At 41.1% G+C, this 17,440-nt stretch overlaps 2 protein-coding genes and 1 long non-coding RNA gene across 3 annotated transcripts in view; all 3 read right to left on the bottom strand.

Moving 5' to 3' along the window:
* LOC148905681 (hemicentin-1-like) overlaps window positions 1-17,440 on the bottom strand; it is a 160,891-nt gene that overhangs the window by 65,086 nt on the left and 78,365 nt on the right. The window lies entirely within an intron of this gene.
* On the bottom strand, window positions 5,152-6,155 carry LOC148905686 (uncharacterized). Its single transcript, XM_089039862.1, has 2 exons — window positions 6,129-6,155; window positions 5,152-5,743 (listed from the first exon to the last, which is right to left on the bottom strand). The coding sequence occupies exons 1-2, from the start codon at window positions 6,129-6,131 to the stop codon at window positions 5,336-5,338; spliced, it is 411 nt and encodes a 136-aa protein (XP_088895988.1). The 5' UTR covers window positions 6,132-6,155; the 3' UTR covers window positions 5,152-5,335.
* LOC148905685 (uncharacterized) lies at window positions 7,318-7,988 on the bottom strand. Its single transcript, XR_016121689.1, has 4 exons — window positions 7,861-7,988; window positions 7,665-7,743; window positions 7,505-7,563; window positions 7,318-7,327 (listed from the first exon to the last, which is right to left on the bottom strand). It is a non-coding gene; the product is annotated as an uncharacterized LOC148905685 (long non-coding RNA).

Genomic DNA, 17,440 nt, shown 5'->3' with positions numbered 1-17,440 from the left:
GAATCAAAGCTTCGGCTCGCGTTTCTTCTGCGGCGCCCGTATTTCCGATTATGCTGGATCGGGTGTTTACCTGAGCTCCCAAAATGGAATACACGTAAGCTTCTATGCTGCGGTTCAAACGGGCAAGGCCGGCTCTAGTTAGTCCTTTACCTTCTGGGGGTATAAAGTTAAGATATTGCTTCGTTTGCTCGTCGTTGGTAATCTTAATAATCAGTGGATTGGCCCCTGCATACTTACCACCCTCGTCTTTGAACAGAGGTCCGTCTCTAACTTCCTTAGTGGTCTTAGCATTTGGTTCAAAGAAGGTGCTACTGTCGTGAGTTTCTTTGTGATACCCAGTGTTCCATCGTAGATTCAACGCATGAACTTCCTTATCGCTTAGCACATGTCCACCAATCCCCCAATAAGCCCAAATATGTCCCAAGCCATTGTTAGCACCGGTAGTGCATCTAAAGTCTTTTCCCACAACACCGAACTCCTTACAAAGTCTGTCGTAGGCTGGAACATCGTATTTATTATCTCTTGGATAGAACGCAGCATCTCCCGGTAAAGCGGTAACTCCCATCTCATGCAGTATTCTTCTAACCGTGAAGTGAAAATGAAACATGAATATCAAATTCTTCATCAAGTTCGCACTTACACCGCAGCCGCTAGTGGCACACCAAACCGCAAAGTTCAGTTGCTGTGGCCAGTATCGCATGTTAGGGCCTCTCAACCATTCATGAGATTCCTTAGCGGTGGTATGAATAATGGGCACGTTTTTGAAGATATCTCGCACCTTTAACGGAAAGGAATGCTTGTTAGAAATCCGCATGTTCAGCGTTAGGTCCAAGCTTGGGTGTTTATCAAATGAAACTGCAGGTATCGGATAAGTACTGGTACCCAGCAATAATTCCTTTGACCAACCTTGCACGGGCTTATGTTCGATATAACCAGAATTCTTCAGTTGATTGTCTATCTGATCGACCAGCGTAGGTTTCAAATCCTCGTTGCTGTACATCCTGGAGCCGTTGAAGTAAATCCCATCGGGTCTTCTTTCGAACTTACTAGGGTCTGCATGCGGAAACATCTTCCTAAAGGCCCTCCAGTTCCAGTAATCCCGGTTGTCGTGATGTGGCTGCTCCTCAATATCATTCCCAAAAGCGTCGTACATTAGTATATATAATGGATGTTATACCATCAGCACCTCAGTTGTACCCAGATGTTCCCTATACTACAACTAACGAACTAAACGCCGAAAACTTTCGTCTGAATAAAGCGAACTTAATCCTGGCTTACTTGGAAGGGCAGGCAAAACACTATGAAAAAGTTAGAAAAAAGTACGTTAGAGCCCGGAGTACGCTACATAAGATTGCGATAACTTCAGGATCCATATCTGTTGTGTTAACGGGCTCTGGCGTTGCTACTTCGCTTACTGGGCCGGGAATAATCGTTGGAGTTCCTTTGGCCGGCGTTGGGGCAGCTTGTGGTATCATTTCGGCTGTTGCTACGGGCATTATGAAAAAGCTATCCACGAAAATATCCAAGCATGACACGACAATAGCTCTGTCTAGGGCTAAAGTAAATACTATTACCGACCTTGTCTCAAAGGCTTTGCGTGACAGAAAGATAGACGACGTAGAATTCTCGCTTATTCTGGCCGAAGAAGACAAATACGAGAAATTAAAGTCGGACATAAGGAATAAAAAAACAGTCGTAAAAGATCTTTCCGAGGAATCTCGCAAAAAGATCTATCAAGAAGCGAAAGAAGAGCTTCAAAGAAAGCTTGCTCAGTAAATATCGTGACGGGATTCTATTTACATATCGAACGTCAGTCTAGAAATTACGCGTAATATAAATTCAGTGAATTATTACGCGTAATATAAATTCAGTGAATTATTACGCGTAATATGAATTATTTGGCGAATTATTACGCGTAATATGAATTATTTGCATAACCTTATTTGGCAAATTATTACGCGTAATATAAATTCATCGTATAAATTACGCTTAATATGTTATTGTCGCCTCGGAATCCATCCTAACAGGGGGTGGTTGGGGTCTATTTTGTAAAATATTTCGTAGATTACGTCAGGATAATAAGGAATATCCTTATTCAGCCGACAAAACATCCACTCGGCTTTTGTCATATCAGAAACCTCAGGAATAGACTTACCGGTAATTTCAGACAAAATGTAAGAGATGTCTTTGTAATATTTCCCTAGCTTTAATTTTTTCAACGTTTTTCGTAGACTTTGTGGGGTTGGCTCTTCTAAATGGTCTATGATTTTCTTCTTTACTTCGTCGCTTAAATATATCGGATGTAAACCTTGGATATGACTCATCCAGTCCCTGAAGTATTTTATTCTCTTATATGGCGTTTTCTTACGACCTCCATTGGCGTAATACTGCTCTCTGGTAGCATTTGGTACGGCATTACGAATATTCTTACCACACTCGTAACACTGTGCTGACGTGTCGTCTTCTATTTGCATTTTTTTACCACAACACCAGAAACCCCGAGGCTTGGGTATGTTAACTTTGAATCTTAGGCAAATCACACAGAAGTCATTGGTGAACTTTTTACATTCATGCATCGTATATATATCGTACATTTTTATAAACACTTATCTTTGATTCCCAACACAGCAGCAGTAAGGACTTATCGCGCGGCTTATTCCCGCTGCCGGCGCCTTCCTTAAACCGCCTGTAAAACCCGTAAATCTTTGACATTGACCGCGAGTCCCCCTTACTGCTGCTATATCACAGTTGGCGACGAGAATGAAAAGCTCATCATTGAAATGAAAATAGCGTCTTCAAATTCAGAAATTGAAGGATTAAAACAGTTTGATATAAATAGCGACCAATGAAGGTCATAAGTTTGTACTTGCAGGCGAACCTGAGCTAATTCATGTATGCTTTAAGCAATTTCTTTTAAAAAATAACCCTGGTCATATCTTGTACTTACCCGTTGGTATAAGGAAGTTAACCAGTATCAACACTAAACACATATAAAGCTTTTTACGAGGCATTGGATAATGTGTCCTGCGTGAAAACAAAAAGAAAAAAACCCAAAAGTTGTTTGTCATCAGTGATTGGCAGACTGTTTCACTTGATATGCCTTGTAAGCAAGAGTGACCCGATTTAGTTTGGTCACAGGTAGCCCAAGCTGTTGATGAAGTGCTTATAAGAACTGGTATGCGAAGTAAAAAAAAAATGTTACAACTAAATAATTAAATAAATCACATTTGAATTAGATCTACTTGTTATTTGTGTTTTGCTTCATCACTGGAAAAAGTTTGAAGACTTTGATCGAGTTATGACCTGGTGAATTTCATATTATACCTTTATGTAAATTATTCAACGTTGAAAATGTCACAAAACACAATACGCGTATCTGTATTGTAATTGATTATATTAAAGCTTTATAATCGGTCCTAATCTCATGGGATGTCGACTAAAGTTTAACAACACGGATACGAGGTGTTTTATTTGAAATTTTAAAATATAAAATGGTGGGGAGAGCGTCTATGATTTGTTGTTATGTTGTCAATTGTCACGACAGTTGAAGATGTGGAGAAGATCTCAAAATTTACCAGGATGACAGGAAATTTATCGAGAAAGAAAGTTCTGGTAAAAGAAAAAAAAATTAAGTGGAATCGTAAAGGAACGATATATTTGGTTTTAAATTGAGAGTGACTTACCTTGCGAAGTTTAGGAACGCGCGCCAATGAAAAAACTGCAATAGGCTACGTACTAATTGATAAGATCCGTCCGTCCGTACGCGCTCACACACACACTCACACACACTCATACACACTCACACTGATACACACACTCACACACACACACACACACACACACACACACACACACACACACACACACACACACACACTCACACTCACACTCACACACACACACTCACACTCACACTCACACTCACACACTCACACACTCCCACACTCCCACACTCCCACACTCACACTCACACTCACACTCACACACACTCACACTCACACTCACACACACACACTCACACACACACACACACACACACACACACACACACATACATACATACATACATACATACTTGCATGCATGCATGCATGCATGCATACATACAAACATACATGCATGCATGCATACATACATACATACATACATGCTTTATAAATCTTTAAGAATTCGGTTGTTTTTAATCAACTATCGTATATTTTTCGTTCAAGAAAAAGCAGCTTCGTTCGCCTCCTATCGCGGGGTCCTATCGGCAAGCAAAAAGAGACTTTTAATCAATAGTTTTATATCTTTCTATAGATAGTTTATTTAAATATTGAATGACATATAAAATTACACAAAATACTCGCCATTTATTCAGCTTTTCCAGCTAGTATGATTATACAAATCATGAGCCTAAAATTGTGTTGTTGCAAGATAAGCTTATGTCAAGCTTATTGTATAAAAACCTTGTCTTTCACATTAAAAAGCTAAAACATATTCAAAAACATTTACAAATGCCAATCTACCGGCAACAAAATTATTTCGTATTTTGCATTGTATTTTGCATTATTTTTTATTTTGTCTCAGTTGTTCTTGTCAAGTTTAACTAATAGCTTAAATACACATTGTACAATATATTAAGTTGGGCTACCTATGTTAATGCTATGTAGCTCATATATCGTTTTTTCATTCCACACACGATATGGGAGCTTCTAGGAGACGGCCTTGGAAATTCGAGCTGTTAAAATCCAAGTTATGAGATTCAAGTACAGATTACTAAGTGTCAGCTATGATCGAGAGTGTACGGGGTGGGAAGAGAGAAAAGACTTGTTTGTCCTTCCCTTCTCCCTGAAGCTTTCAAATAAAAACGTTCACATGGTAAAAGGAAATCTAGCAAACATAAAACTGAACGTTCAATTCATATTTGTCAATTGTTTGCTTTATTGTTTATCAGTATCAATAAGTGATTGCAATCCAATATAGCTTGGTTATTGTGTCAGCATATTATATTGAATGTATGTGGCTAACAAATATGAATTGATCGCTTTTTTGAAGGTCTTATTTTCTTTTCTTCGGTTTCTGCTTAAGATTATGATATATGATATTATTATTATGATATATTTACTTGATCTTATTACAAAACTGCCTTTACGTTTGATCAATGTGTCTAAAAAAACCGAAGAAAAGTGCAAAATCTGATCAAAATTGCAAGTGTATCTTTAATAATCGAGGAGTGAGTGTACTATCAGTAATGATACAGATGTCCCGCATATCATTTACTCTATTAATAACATTTTTAAAAGCACAAGGCAATGCCTCGTCTTGTTCCGTATTCACTTAACATTTGCTCAAGTCATCCAGAGACTGAGTACTTGTGTTGAAGGGCCTGGTACTCTCCTGTACGTGTTGGGGTTCCTGTGGATGACAGTACTGCACTCTTAGGGGGCAGCCGTGTGAAAGGACTCAGTGAATCGTAGTTACCAGTACGAGATTGGATGGTTTGATAGGTGACTGGTGGTGGATTTGAAACAGCCTCTGTTTGTCCATGTTGATCAGCACTTTCATACTGAGGCATGGGGATATTCGTCTGTACACCGGAATGTGGTTGGGATAGCTTTGTTCTTGTTGTCACCGCCTCATATTCTGGGTTACCTGCATTACTTGTTGATAATCCTCGCCTTCCTATTGGTTCATATTCTGGCACGTTTGGTGTTTCGTTATCTGTAGCACTAAAACTTGTCTCTTGAAGTGAGATGTCGTTCTTTGTTCGTAAGGAAGAATAATGGTAATGAATGAATAGACAGAGAAGAAACAGATGTATAACGCACGAAGAAATTAATACAACAAAGAAGGAATGGATGGATGGATGGATGGATGGATGGATGGATGGATGGATGGATGGATGGATGGATGGATGGATGGATGGATAGAGGAATGAATGAATGAAGGAACGAACGAACGAACGAATGAATGAATGAATGAATGAATGAATGAATGAATGGATGGATGAATGAATGAATGAATGAATGAATGAATGAATGAATGAATGAATATACATGGATAGCTACATCACAATTCCATGCGTAACATCAATAACACGTAGATAATATTAGATAATATAGTATGCTTTATACATATAAAATTACCATTTGTCCTATCTCGTCACTTTTGTTCGATCTGCAAAAGGGGATATTAACATTTAATTGTTTTAATCAGAACTTTTATCATCTAAATGTCTCAGATAGTACGTACTTTTTTCCAGAACTTACTTTTGAATCTAAAATCAGGGGAAAAAATAAATTAAATTAAAATTTTGATCCTATCTTTTTTCTGTTTTTCCATCTCTAACTTCATGTTCCATGTGTTTACACCCAAAATAACAAATCATACCTTTTTTTACGTAACCACAGGAACCCCACTATAGGTATGATGAGAATATGTGGACCGCGTAGCACTTATGAAATACATTAAGATATAGAAATAATGATAAGTCATAGTGCTTGGGAACGAGGTTATTCCGGGCGAAAGCCCTTGGAATTAAATTCGGAAAAATTAATTTCCGACTTCGCTGGAATTAAATTCGGAAAAATCTGGCCTCTAGCTCAGCTGGTAGAGCATCGGTAGTACAATTCCGAAGGTCGTGGGTTCGATTCCCAGCGAGGCCGGAAATTAATTTTTCCGAATTTAATTCCAAGGGCTTTCGCCCGGAATAACCTCGTTCCCAAGCACTATGACTTATCATTATTTCTATATCTTCATATAAGTATGATGATCAGGACAATCGACAAACCAAACAGTACTCCAAGTACTGCCACTAGTGTCTTGTTATCCCCTTTATATTGAATCGGCGTATTTTCTTTGAAGTCTACAAAAGGGTTATTTATGTTATTACGATACAATACAAATATGGTCCCACAGATTTTTATCACTATTTTCATTGCTACGCAATATCGAGACAAAAGTCGGTACAGCCAAATCAGGCAATATTGACTAACTACCGCAAACATGTCAAATAAATCTTTAGAGTACGTAAAAGTACATACATGGTACATACGACTGACGACAGTCTATTGTACATTCGATTTCCCAGTAGCGACCTATGTCTTGATGACCGCGTAGCGATGAAAGCAGTGGTAATACAAAAGTAAAAACACCCTTGGCCTTTCACGAGTGAGATCCAAGCTACTAAACCATCTTACCACTTGATTTCTGAATGCTGTTGTAGTCTATCTGTAAGCCATTGATCTCTTCTCCTTGTGTTTTGATATAATCTCTCAAAGGCACCAGTGGATCAGGTACTTTACCAATGACTTCGAGCTCAAACCGCACTATGATGCTTCCCTTACTATTGTAATGAAAGTCGTAAAGATAAAAAGAATACAGCTTTGCCCAAGTTAAACCATAACATATTGACATTACTCATGTAGGTAAGGAAAACGTGTGGAATTTTTTAACGTTTATAGCGTTTATAAGTGCAGCAGTTACTGAAATTATAGCAATTATATGTTTGAAGAATACTCACATGAAATCCTTTATCTTTACTGCAGCCAAATATGGTACACCTAAGTATGCAGATACTAACTAGAAATAAAATAAAATAAAATAATGAAAACAATGACCCTGCAGTGAACGAACGAACGAACGAAGAAACGAGCAAACATAAACGACTATTCTCTACTTACTATTTTGATGCATCCTGAAGGTCATCCTGCCATTCTTGGTTGGTTATTCTAAACTGGCCGGTAAATGTTTCCTTGAAAACTAAAGTAGAAACGAAAAACAGTCAAATATGGCATGATGGGTTATAGGAAGTTCCTCTGATCAGGACTGGATCAGCTCAAGCTAGTGACATTTGTAATTCTCATTATCATTACTCACGTATTTGTTGTCTGTAAAAATACAATGTTCTTTCTCGTACACCAACGCCATTTTCAGCTTTACATACGGTGCTTGCACTGTCCACATCATTCTGGATGATAACGAAAACCAAATACTGTTTTCTATCTATTCCTGCATCATGGCTGGTGATGGTAGTCAATATATTTGGTGCAGAAGGATTACAAGACAGGGATGTGTTACTGGGATAAGCGTTGATACTAAGGTTGAACAATACCAGTGAATTGGACTGACTGTAGGTCTGGTTACTTGATCCAATCACTACCAGAGGATACAAGTCTGTTAAGAATAGTAAAAATATACATATAACATGAAAGAATTATAATGGCTCTTTCTGGTTACTAGTAAACGCTCACTACAGCATACAAATACTTCAGTGATTATACACCACTACCAGTTCAGGTTTTATCTTTGCAGGCATGCAGACATGTTGATCAATTGCAGAACCCTTAAAGTGGAAAATAAGAAGATAATAAAATATGCGATTGTGCTTATTAGTGCTCATTTACGCGGTGCCTATTCACATTGTACGACGATTTCAATCGGGACTGAAAGGAGCCAGCCAAGATGATTTTTGCTTCACATTGGTATGTTCCGTTTTGTTTTCGCTTGATGCTGTTAAATACTAGTATGCCATTTTGCCCATCAGTTAATGTCACCCCATGATGTTTCCATGTGTAAGTCGGGGGTGGATTGCTGTCACTTTGGCAATATAGGGAAAAACTAGTCCCCTCTTTTAGAATCATTTGTCTTCTTGATGGTTGAATAGTAATGCTGTAAGGAGGAACTGCACAATGTAAAATATTACATTGATTAATACTTCAGAATATAAAACAAATAAAGTCTCTAAATTTTTAAGACGCTTTCGAGCCGGAAAGACGGAACATTATTAATTGTAGCGAAAACTTACATTGTATATCTAAGCATGTGCTGGCATTCATGGCGTGTCCAATGCCATTATCTGCGGCACACGTGTAACACGATGAATCGTTCCTTTTACTCGTGCTATATTGAATATTCGTCCAACACCAATGACAGTGCCGAGCAGCAGTAAGGGGGACTCGCGGAGGGGGTACCGTATGAGCCGGGTATTACCCCCGCCAAGTACCATTGGTCCCCCGCGAGTATTACCCGTAAGGCCCCTCTGCGTAATGCCTGCGTAATTCGATTTGAAAAGCTCTCTCCAGGGAAGACAAAGTTCACGTATCTGACGGACTTACAAATCCAATCGTATCGTAAAACGTCGGCAAAAAATGTTAAAACGACGACCGGGAAGGTGATTACACCGCACAAAATATCTGACCATGCGAGGCTACGGATGAAAATGTCGTTGATGTTTCTACTGAATGCTCTCTTGGGCTTGCTTCTTTTTTCATATTCTTGTTTCTTCTTGAAATGCAGTAACAGGAAGTTAGCAAAAACAGCATAGATACTTACTGCTAAATAGATTATTCCCATTGCAAATTTAACTCGATGGTCTATTGGTAAAGTTGTGTATGTAGCTTTAGGCATACCGGTGACATTCGTTGTCGTGTTCTGCATCACTAGGTTGAATATCTCAAGAGTCGTATATATATATTTTTTTCAACTAAAAGGAATATGAGCATGAAGACCCTTAATGAAGCTCTTAATTGAGAATATAGCCAGTGTTTCAGTGCCTGCTCAACATCGAATTAGAGGTCGGTTCAGTCTGATCCCTGATTGCAATGTAAAGTTCTTTTATAAGGATCGTGCGGTTTATCCAACCTGCCCGACTGCAAACGTAGCTATAACTGAATGCAGTTGTGATGTTGTCTCTCAATTAATACCTTATACTGCACCAGATAAGCTGGAGTAAGATATTATTATGTGAGGAATTAGCTACACAGCTTTGATGTCTTAGAAGAACCCTTAAGGAAGTGACTTTAGTAATGATTGTCTGTTATGAATCTTTAGTTCAGTTTTTATGTCCGTCAGCTGTCCATTCCAAATCTAGTCCCAGGAGATTCTTGTTTTTTCGCTTAATGGACTTTCACAACGATTTCCCTCCATTAATTCCTTTCTATTTCCTGACTTCCCCTGACAGGCCAAACAACAGCTTTTTTATTATGTAACTGATCCATCCAAGGGCGGATCCAGGGTGGGGGGGGGGAGGGGGGGGGGGGAGGGGGGGGAGGGGGAAGGGGGGCTGAAGCACCCCTTCAGCAGAAAAAAAATTAAACTGAACTAAAGAATTAGATGCTTTTTTTTAATTGTTTTCCGTTGTGTTGACGGAAGAAACTCAATTGCCCCCCACCCCCCTAAAAGTTTGGCTGCATACGCCCTTGCCATCGTATTAGATATTTTCTCAGTTTGGAGACTTTTAATGAACTTCACTGTTCTCCCAGTAAAAGATGCACGTGTCTAGGGTATTAAAGACCCATTGCCACTTACCGTGATGCACCGCGGTCACAGATGAATTTCGTGGTCCATGAAATTCAAAGATTCATATATTGAATAATAACTTCATATTAAATCCTTTTCTGACATAGCACTAAGGCACAATAATGATTCTTTTACATTCTTTTAAGAGTTTATTCAAAAGGTTAGAATTGTTTTTTCAGTGGTGACACGATTCAAAATGTAAACAAATTGTGATGCATCACGGTAAGTGGCAATGGGTCTTTAAACAATTCTTTATTCCGTTTTACAAAGGCTAACAATGTTATAGAGCCGATCAAGTATCGAATCAACACTTTCAAAGCTACCAGGGTGAATCCTTTTAAAAATAGTAATAACTATTAAAAATCATTAATACAAGAGCTGCCGTTATGTATACATCGCGGTTTTGGCGAAACGATTCAAGCTTTAAAAAGCTTTTTAAAATACAGGCTGTGGATGGTTTGGACAAATTTTTTTTAACATTTTTATTTATTCATTACTAAGTTAAGATATTTGTTCTATATACTATGCACGAATGTAAAGAATTCTGTAGTGTCGCAAACGAAGGATAAAATATTTCCTAGATATAGATGGACGCCATCGCACGCATTCAAAACAAAACTGTACGCAAGCTGCGGACACAAGTCTTAGATAGGCTAGACGCCGACTTTGCCTTCACGACATTCACAGAAGGAAACGTAGAAGAAATCATGGACGAAGAAAGAGCCGAAAAGATCATAGACCTGATGCCTGAAGGTAATTACCGTTTACAGTTAACGTTCATAAAGTATTACGATGGCGAGTGGATGATAGAAAAGGGCCGCAACCCTATCCGGGCGTCGGGCAAGCAGGGGCTTTTCGTCCTAAACAAGAATACCAGGCCCAGAGCGCTGGTAGGCATCAACATGTTGTTCTACGAAGTTGCTTACCCTGTTACAGTAGTAATCTATGGCGCATACGAGATCAAAGAACCAGACGCTAAGAAACTTAAGCCAATGCGACATCCCGGCAACTGCGTAGGAAAGCTGGTAAGAGAGTTCTTTGTAGACTCCTCCCGCGGAGGCAAGCTTACTCCAAAAAGAAGAGAAGCCATCAGAAAGTGGGAGCATGCTACTCGCAAGGCTGGAGCAACCATAGACAACGTCAAGAAGTTAGAAACAGCCTTAGAAAGACGCATCGTAGTCAAAGACATCACGGACGGTTTCATCTACCCTGGGACTCATAAATATGGTGGCAGAGGTGCTCCTATCGTCATTTATCAACACAACGCGCACGCATGGAGGGAACTTAGGTTCCCAAAGAAGAAAGAAACAAAGGTCTACGATACCTGTCCTCTAATGGACTTGGTGCATGAGAACTCTATTTGGCTAACGGACCCGGAAGGCAGCCAGTTTATGACGCAAGACGGCACGTTGTACAGACCAAAACCAGAACAGCAAAGGATACTAAGTGCCTGCGAAACATTAGGCGAAGACTTCTCAGAAGACGTCTTAAGCAGCCGCAGCTTAGACTTCATGGCAGCAAGGAAGAGAAATGGTTGGAAACCCACCCCCAAAGAATTCAAAGACATAGCCAAAGCCTGCGTAGAACACGGCCACGGCGGTCTTTGGAACATGGAGTACGGCGAAGAAGAATACGTCTCCTTAGACATGAAACACTGCTACCCTGCAAGCTTCAAAGGTTTAGGAGATTGCAAAGAATACTACGACCGCTACGGACACCCAGGCTCGCAGTTCTTCCGCGTAGCTTTGGATGGTAAATACGACGCGCCAGCTACGGGATTCGTAAGACTTACCAGTTGGAAGTTAAGAGGAGGATTGCATCCAATCATTTACGATTGGTATGGTAAACATTTACAAGAAAGAGAATGGATACCCGTGCCGCTGTTAAAGTTCTTAGAAGAACGTAAGCTACTCGAATACACCGCGCATGAAGCCATACTCTGTCATAGCGCCTTTACGAAATGGTTACCAGAACACAACCCAACCGCAAGGATCGTAATAGGGAAGTTCACCCAAGGCGCCAAAGCAGGCGAAAAGCACATGCAGCGCCGCCTAATAACAGACGAAGGTGAGCTAAGTTTCCTCATAAAGCGCGTACATGAGCAAGGCACCATAGTATCCACGGAGAAATGGGATTACTTCGAAGAAGGCAAAGGAGAGCATAAATGGAATACGCTTTGTTACTATCAAGACCATCGTCCGCAGTATTACCACCTGCGCGCCAGCATGCTCGCCTACGCGCATATCAGCCTCTTAACCATGCTTCTGAGATTCGACAAAGAGGACGTTCCGCGCGTAGCTACGGATTCCTTGTACATCAAGCCGCACAAATTAGAAAAGATAAAGAAATTCTACACTGAAGACGAGATAGCAGAAAGCGGGCAATGGCGCGTCAAAGACGAAGAGATCAAAGCTTGGAGGGAAAGAGTAGAATATCACGGAGAACATACCAAAGGCCTCGCAGAACCAACTAAGGAACCACTTCCCTCGGTTGCAGACCCCATTTCTTACAAACGCTTCTCTTACCTCTACGGTACGGGCGGCAGCGGCAAGACGACCCGCGTGGTCAATCTCTTCCCAAGCCTAAGAGTGCTACCACCAACGCACCGCTTTGAAAGGGATCTTCGCGAAATGGGCTACGATGCGCAAACCTACCACAGCTTCTTTCGCTGGAATGGCCAAAAGTGGGTACCGGAAGCTATTCACGACATCCCTCCGGTGATACTTTGGGACGAGATTTGCACGGTTCCCTTAGAAATCCTGCAAGAATTCGTAGAGTTCCTAAAAGGGAAACGCCAGGTAATATTCGCCGGGGATCCCTGCCAGCCTCCTCCTATAGCCGGAGAAATGCCCCACGAATGGCTAAAAGAATTAGCAGATCACGTAGAAGAAATAAACGCAGACTACCGCAGCAAAGACCAAGTAAGGGATTTAAAAACAGAACTAAGAGGGCTTAGCGAAGCCGACCAATGCAAAATACTTCGCAAACGCATACGAGCGAAGAAGTACGAGGACTTTCTCTACCAATGGCATCCCAAAGACTTAGTGCTGAGCAGCAAAAGGGCAGCACAGGCCCGAATACAAAAAGATCTACTTAAAATACATTGAGAAAGGTTCCCCAAGCACCCCGTACCCGTCTCCTACAAACCTCGCGACACCCGCATGCAAAGAAGAGACGTCTGCGTACCTGGCACGGACATCATGCTGCAAAACGCAGTAACGCACGATAAAGTCTGGGTGCCCATAGAAAAGGCAGAAAGGATAACCGCCCATCCGGACTGGCGCTTAGGTTACTGCATGACAGTCCACAGCGCGCAAGGGCTTACCATAAAAGAAACCTTATGGATCATAGACCAGCGGTTGTGTTGGAGGAACCTTATCTACACCGCCGTAAGCCGTGTAGAATATGCCAAACAGCTAAAAAGAGCCTCGGGGCCGCAACTGCGTTATGACAGAACCCCAGAGGACGTAGCCGAAAAAGATATGACGTTCGACCTATGTGTGGACGACGTCTATAAGAAAGGGGCACGGTGTGCCAAGTGCAACATACCACTACTATGGAGGTTTGACCAGAATGATGATCAGCAGTTCTCCGTGGATCGTATAAATAACAAACGCGGGCATTGCAGAGGCAACGTAAGGCTGACATGCCTAGAGTGCAATCGGGCGCGTGGAGCAGCACTACTCTGAGTCTTTGGGGACTATGAGCAGCTCTTCCTTAACAAATCCACGACTTGGGCCATCTAGGTAGTACAACACGGGTTGCCCTTCCTTGGTGACGGACTTCGAAATCTCATATGTTTCCAGAGACCAGTTAGGATCCGTGGCTCTCTTACTGCCACCTTCGAGTTCCCCCGGCTGATAAAGGTATCTTACCACTATGTACGTCGCGGGGGAGCTTTTTTTCTTTCAGTCCGACCGTCCTTGAACTTCTGACGTAGGACTTGTGTTCCACATGTTTCTTTTTTATAGCATCCTTGGGTTTCATTCCCGTAGCCCTGGCCTCCTCGTTGTTCAAAGCCGCGATGACCTGGGGGAGCCTCTGAGTCCATTCCCTGTTGCGTTTGGAGGGATCTTCCAGCTCTTTCCAATACTGGTACCCAAAGAGGCGCTCGGCCAGGGTCTTATTGAATCTTTCGACAATGCTCTGACCCCTATGGTACTCTGCTTCGGCTCTCCTAATCTTAGTGCTGTGGTCTTTCAGGGTCTTGGTAACCACGCCCATGAACTCTGTTCCCGCATCCACTTGCAGCAGCTTAGGCCATTTCAAGACGCGCTTATAAATCCTACCTAGGGCTTCTGCGACTTCCCCAGAATCCTTGCTGGTTATGGGTTCGGCGTCCTTGTATCTGCGTTCGATATCGACTACGGTCAAAGCGTATCTATAGGTCTTTCTTCTCACCCTGTCGTGCGGTAAGAAAAGCAAATCCGCCTGATGAACTTCATTGGGGACATTTACGGTAAAGCTGGGCCTGGAAATGTACTTGGGCACGGGAAGATAAACCTGCCAGAGGGTTTGCTTTTTTAACCAGTTCTTAGCTGTTTCTTCTGATACCCTGGCCGCAAGTTTCTTGATAGCTGACGCTCCTCTCCAATAGCCTTCAGGCCCATAGTAAATCCTTTTGAGCTTGTCCTTTACGCGGGGCATTATATGAATTCCAGGACGAGATTGATCTTTCGCCGTTGAAGTCCACTGTCTCTCCGTCCACTTTAATGGTGATGTTTATGCTTTCTACCAATTCGCGAGAAAGATCATACGTTAGTGCAACGGGTGTGTATTCGACTAAGTCAAATGGATTACCTTTGGGTGGAAACTTGGACATAAGAGAAGACTTTTTTCCACTGCTGTAACTACGAACCAAATCGCAATAGACTTCATAAGAGGATGCAACTTTCCATTTCACAGGTATGGCTGTGTTGGTAATCGTCTTGCCCGAGGCACATAATAAAGACCCCAATGCGTCAAACATTCCAAAAGTTACTGAATAATTCGACATATGCTTGAAGGTCATTTCGTGCGGCAATCCTGTGGTGAGAGTATAACCGCGTTTGGCGAGCTCCTTAGCAAGGGTGATTGAGGTGTAATGTCTATTGGGCAGCATTACCTGTTGATACTGGCCGTTGCCTTTGAACTCAGTGACCGTGCCATTGATTAAATTATACCAAAAATTGTACAAAGAGCAACTTATGAGCCGAACCTTATGGGCTTTGATGGGGGATTCAAATAAGTGGTAAAGTTATTCTTGTCGCTTTCCAAAAAGACGATCATTATATTAGATACGCCAAATCTGCGCCTCCGGCCAGCCCTGCAACTCCTACAAAAACCAGCTCATTGTCTTTTTGTTTCTTAGAAGGCTGGTAGTAATTCTTAAACTGAGGTTTGTTAAATTTGAAGTCGGGATGTGTCTGCGCATAAAGTTTAAGAGCGTAGTCTGTATTTTCAAAGTTCTTATCCGCCTGCATTTTGTCCGCGTAGTTCTTATCCAGCCAATCCTTGTAAGCTTGCCTTTTCTTATTCCAAGCTGCCACATCGCTTTGATACTTCTCCAACGCTAAGTCGTGTCTCTTTCTTTCGGCGGCTGATTCTCCACCATGATCGCCTCTGACTAATCTATCCAAATACTGACCACCATAATTAGCTCCAGTGAATGCTAAAGCTGCCAATGAATCCGCCTGCGACCAAACTAACCATTTATATTAAGGGTCTCACACCGTGGGCAGGTACTTTTCCTTCCGTTGGTAATCCTTTACCATGATAGCCCCGCCTACGGCAGCGGTCATCTTAGCAAAGCTAGCGAAACTCTTGCTTGGGTCTTCAGTAAAGTCTTCTTTGAGCACTTTCTTACCTACCCAACCAATACCCGCAACGATGGAAGTAATAATAGCTGCCTGTTCAACAGTTTTCAATAACGCGGTTGACATTATATTACAAAGCGAGAAGGTTATTCCATTATGGGTATTCTGCTTCTCTTAGGAGGCTCCTAGCAGCAGTAAGGGGGACTCGCGGTCACCCCCAGTAATTACACGGGTATTACCCGCGCTCACGTACGTGCGTCGGCCGCGGGTATTACCCGTAAGGTCGTTCTGGGTATTGCCTGCGTAATTCGATTTGAAAAGCTCTCTGCGGGTTGTATCGGTCGCATTACTAAGTTAAGATATTTGTTCTATATACTATGCACGAATGTAAAGAATTCAGTCCAATTTACGATTTATGCATGAAATGTCTTAAGAGTAGGTCTCTGTAAGACTCAAGCAAAGTGGGAAATGAAATTTTTTGACCACCCTTGAAATTAGGTGTGTGAGTAGGCCTTTATATGGGATTCACAAAAACAACAACAATTTGGTCACCAAATGTATTGTTGCCATGGAAACGGCCAGTGTTTTATAAGACCTTAATTTCCAATTTTTGGAATAAATTAAACCCACTCGAAGGTAAAATTCAATGCTGTGTTTCTCATACATGTTAAACTTAATTTCCTTAAAACTTTCGTCAATTATAAAGTATCTTTTCTAGTTTAGAAAAATACCAATTATTGTTAGTTTGTTATTTTGTACATGAAATATTCGTGCCTTCAAGTAACCGATGTATCAACTGTTTTAGCAACAAGATAAAATGGTCAAAATGTTTTTTGGTCGTTCTCCAAAAGTATTGCATTTCTAATATAGAGGCTTGGTGGGAAGTTTTCTGAAACATTGAAGTTACCAAATCGTGCAAAATCTCTGCGGGTACAATCATCTTTAGTCCTTGGATAGTCAAATTATAAGGCCTAAAATTCAAAATGTCCTAAATTCAACCATATCAAAGCTTCGAAAATTAGCACCAAAAAGATGCCAATAAGCTAAACAAGTATTAGAGGTTGAAGGGTAATACCTAAATAACAAAATCCTAGCAAAAAAATAATGTTCTAGTCTGCAAACACGGTAAAAGAATTTTTTATTCAAAGTAAACAATGGGTTATTTGCAATTTTCGTCATTTTCAACCTACCTTTATCGTTTCATTGTGACTTTTGTGGCGCTCAACTTTCCAAATTTTCACAAGGAAATGTTTCTTGGAGACTCAATAAGCATTTAGCGAACTAACCTTGGTCGTAAAGAGCTAAAGTCCAAGCAATAATTAAGTGGTTCTATAAAGGATTACAACAGAATACACAAGTCATTG

Source organism: Actinia tenebrosa, unplaced genomic scaffold (genome assembly GCF_029948245.1).
Source record: "Actinia tenebrosa isolate PJP-AT-01 unplaced genomic scaffold, QUT_ActTen_1.0 PGA_scaffold7__59_contigs__length_16204524, whole genome shotgun sequence".
NCBI classification, from domain to species: Eukaryota; Metazoa; Cnidaria; class Anthozoa; order Actiniaria; family Actiniidae; genus Actinia; species Actinia tenebrosa.
The sequence above is the reverse complement of the archived record's forward strand: the minus strand, read 5'-3'. Positions and strand labels throughout refer to the sequence as shown.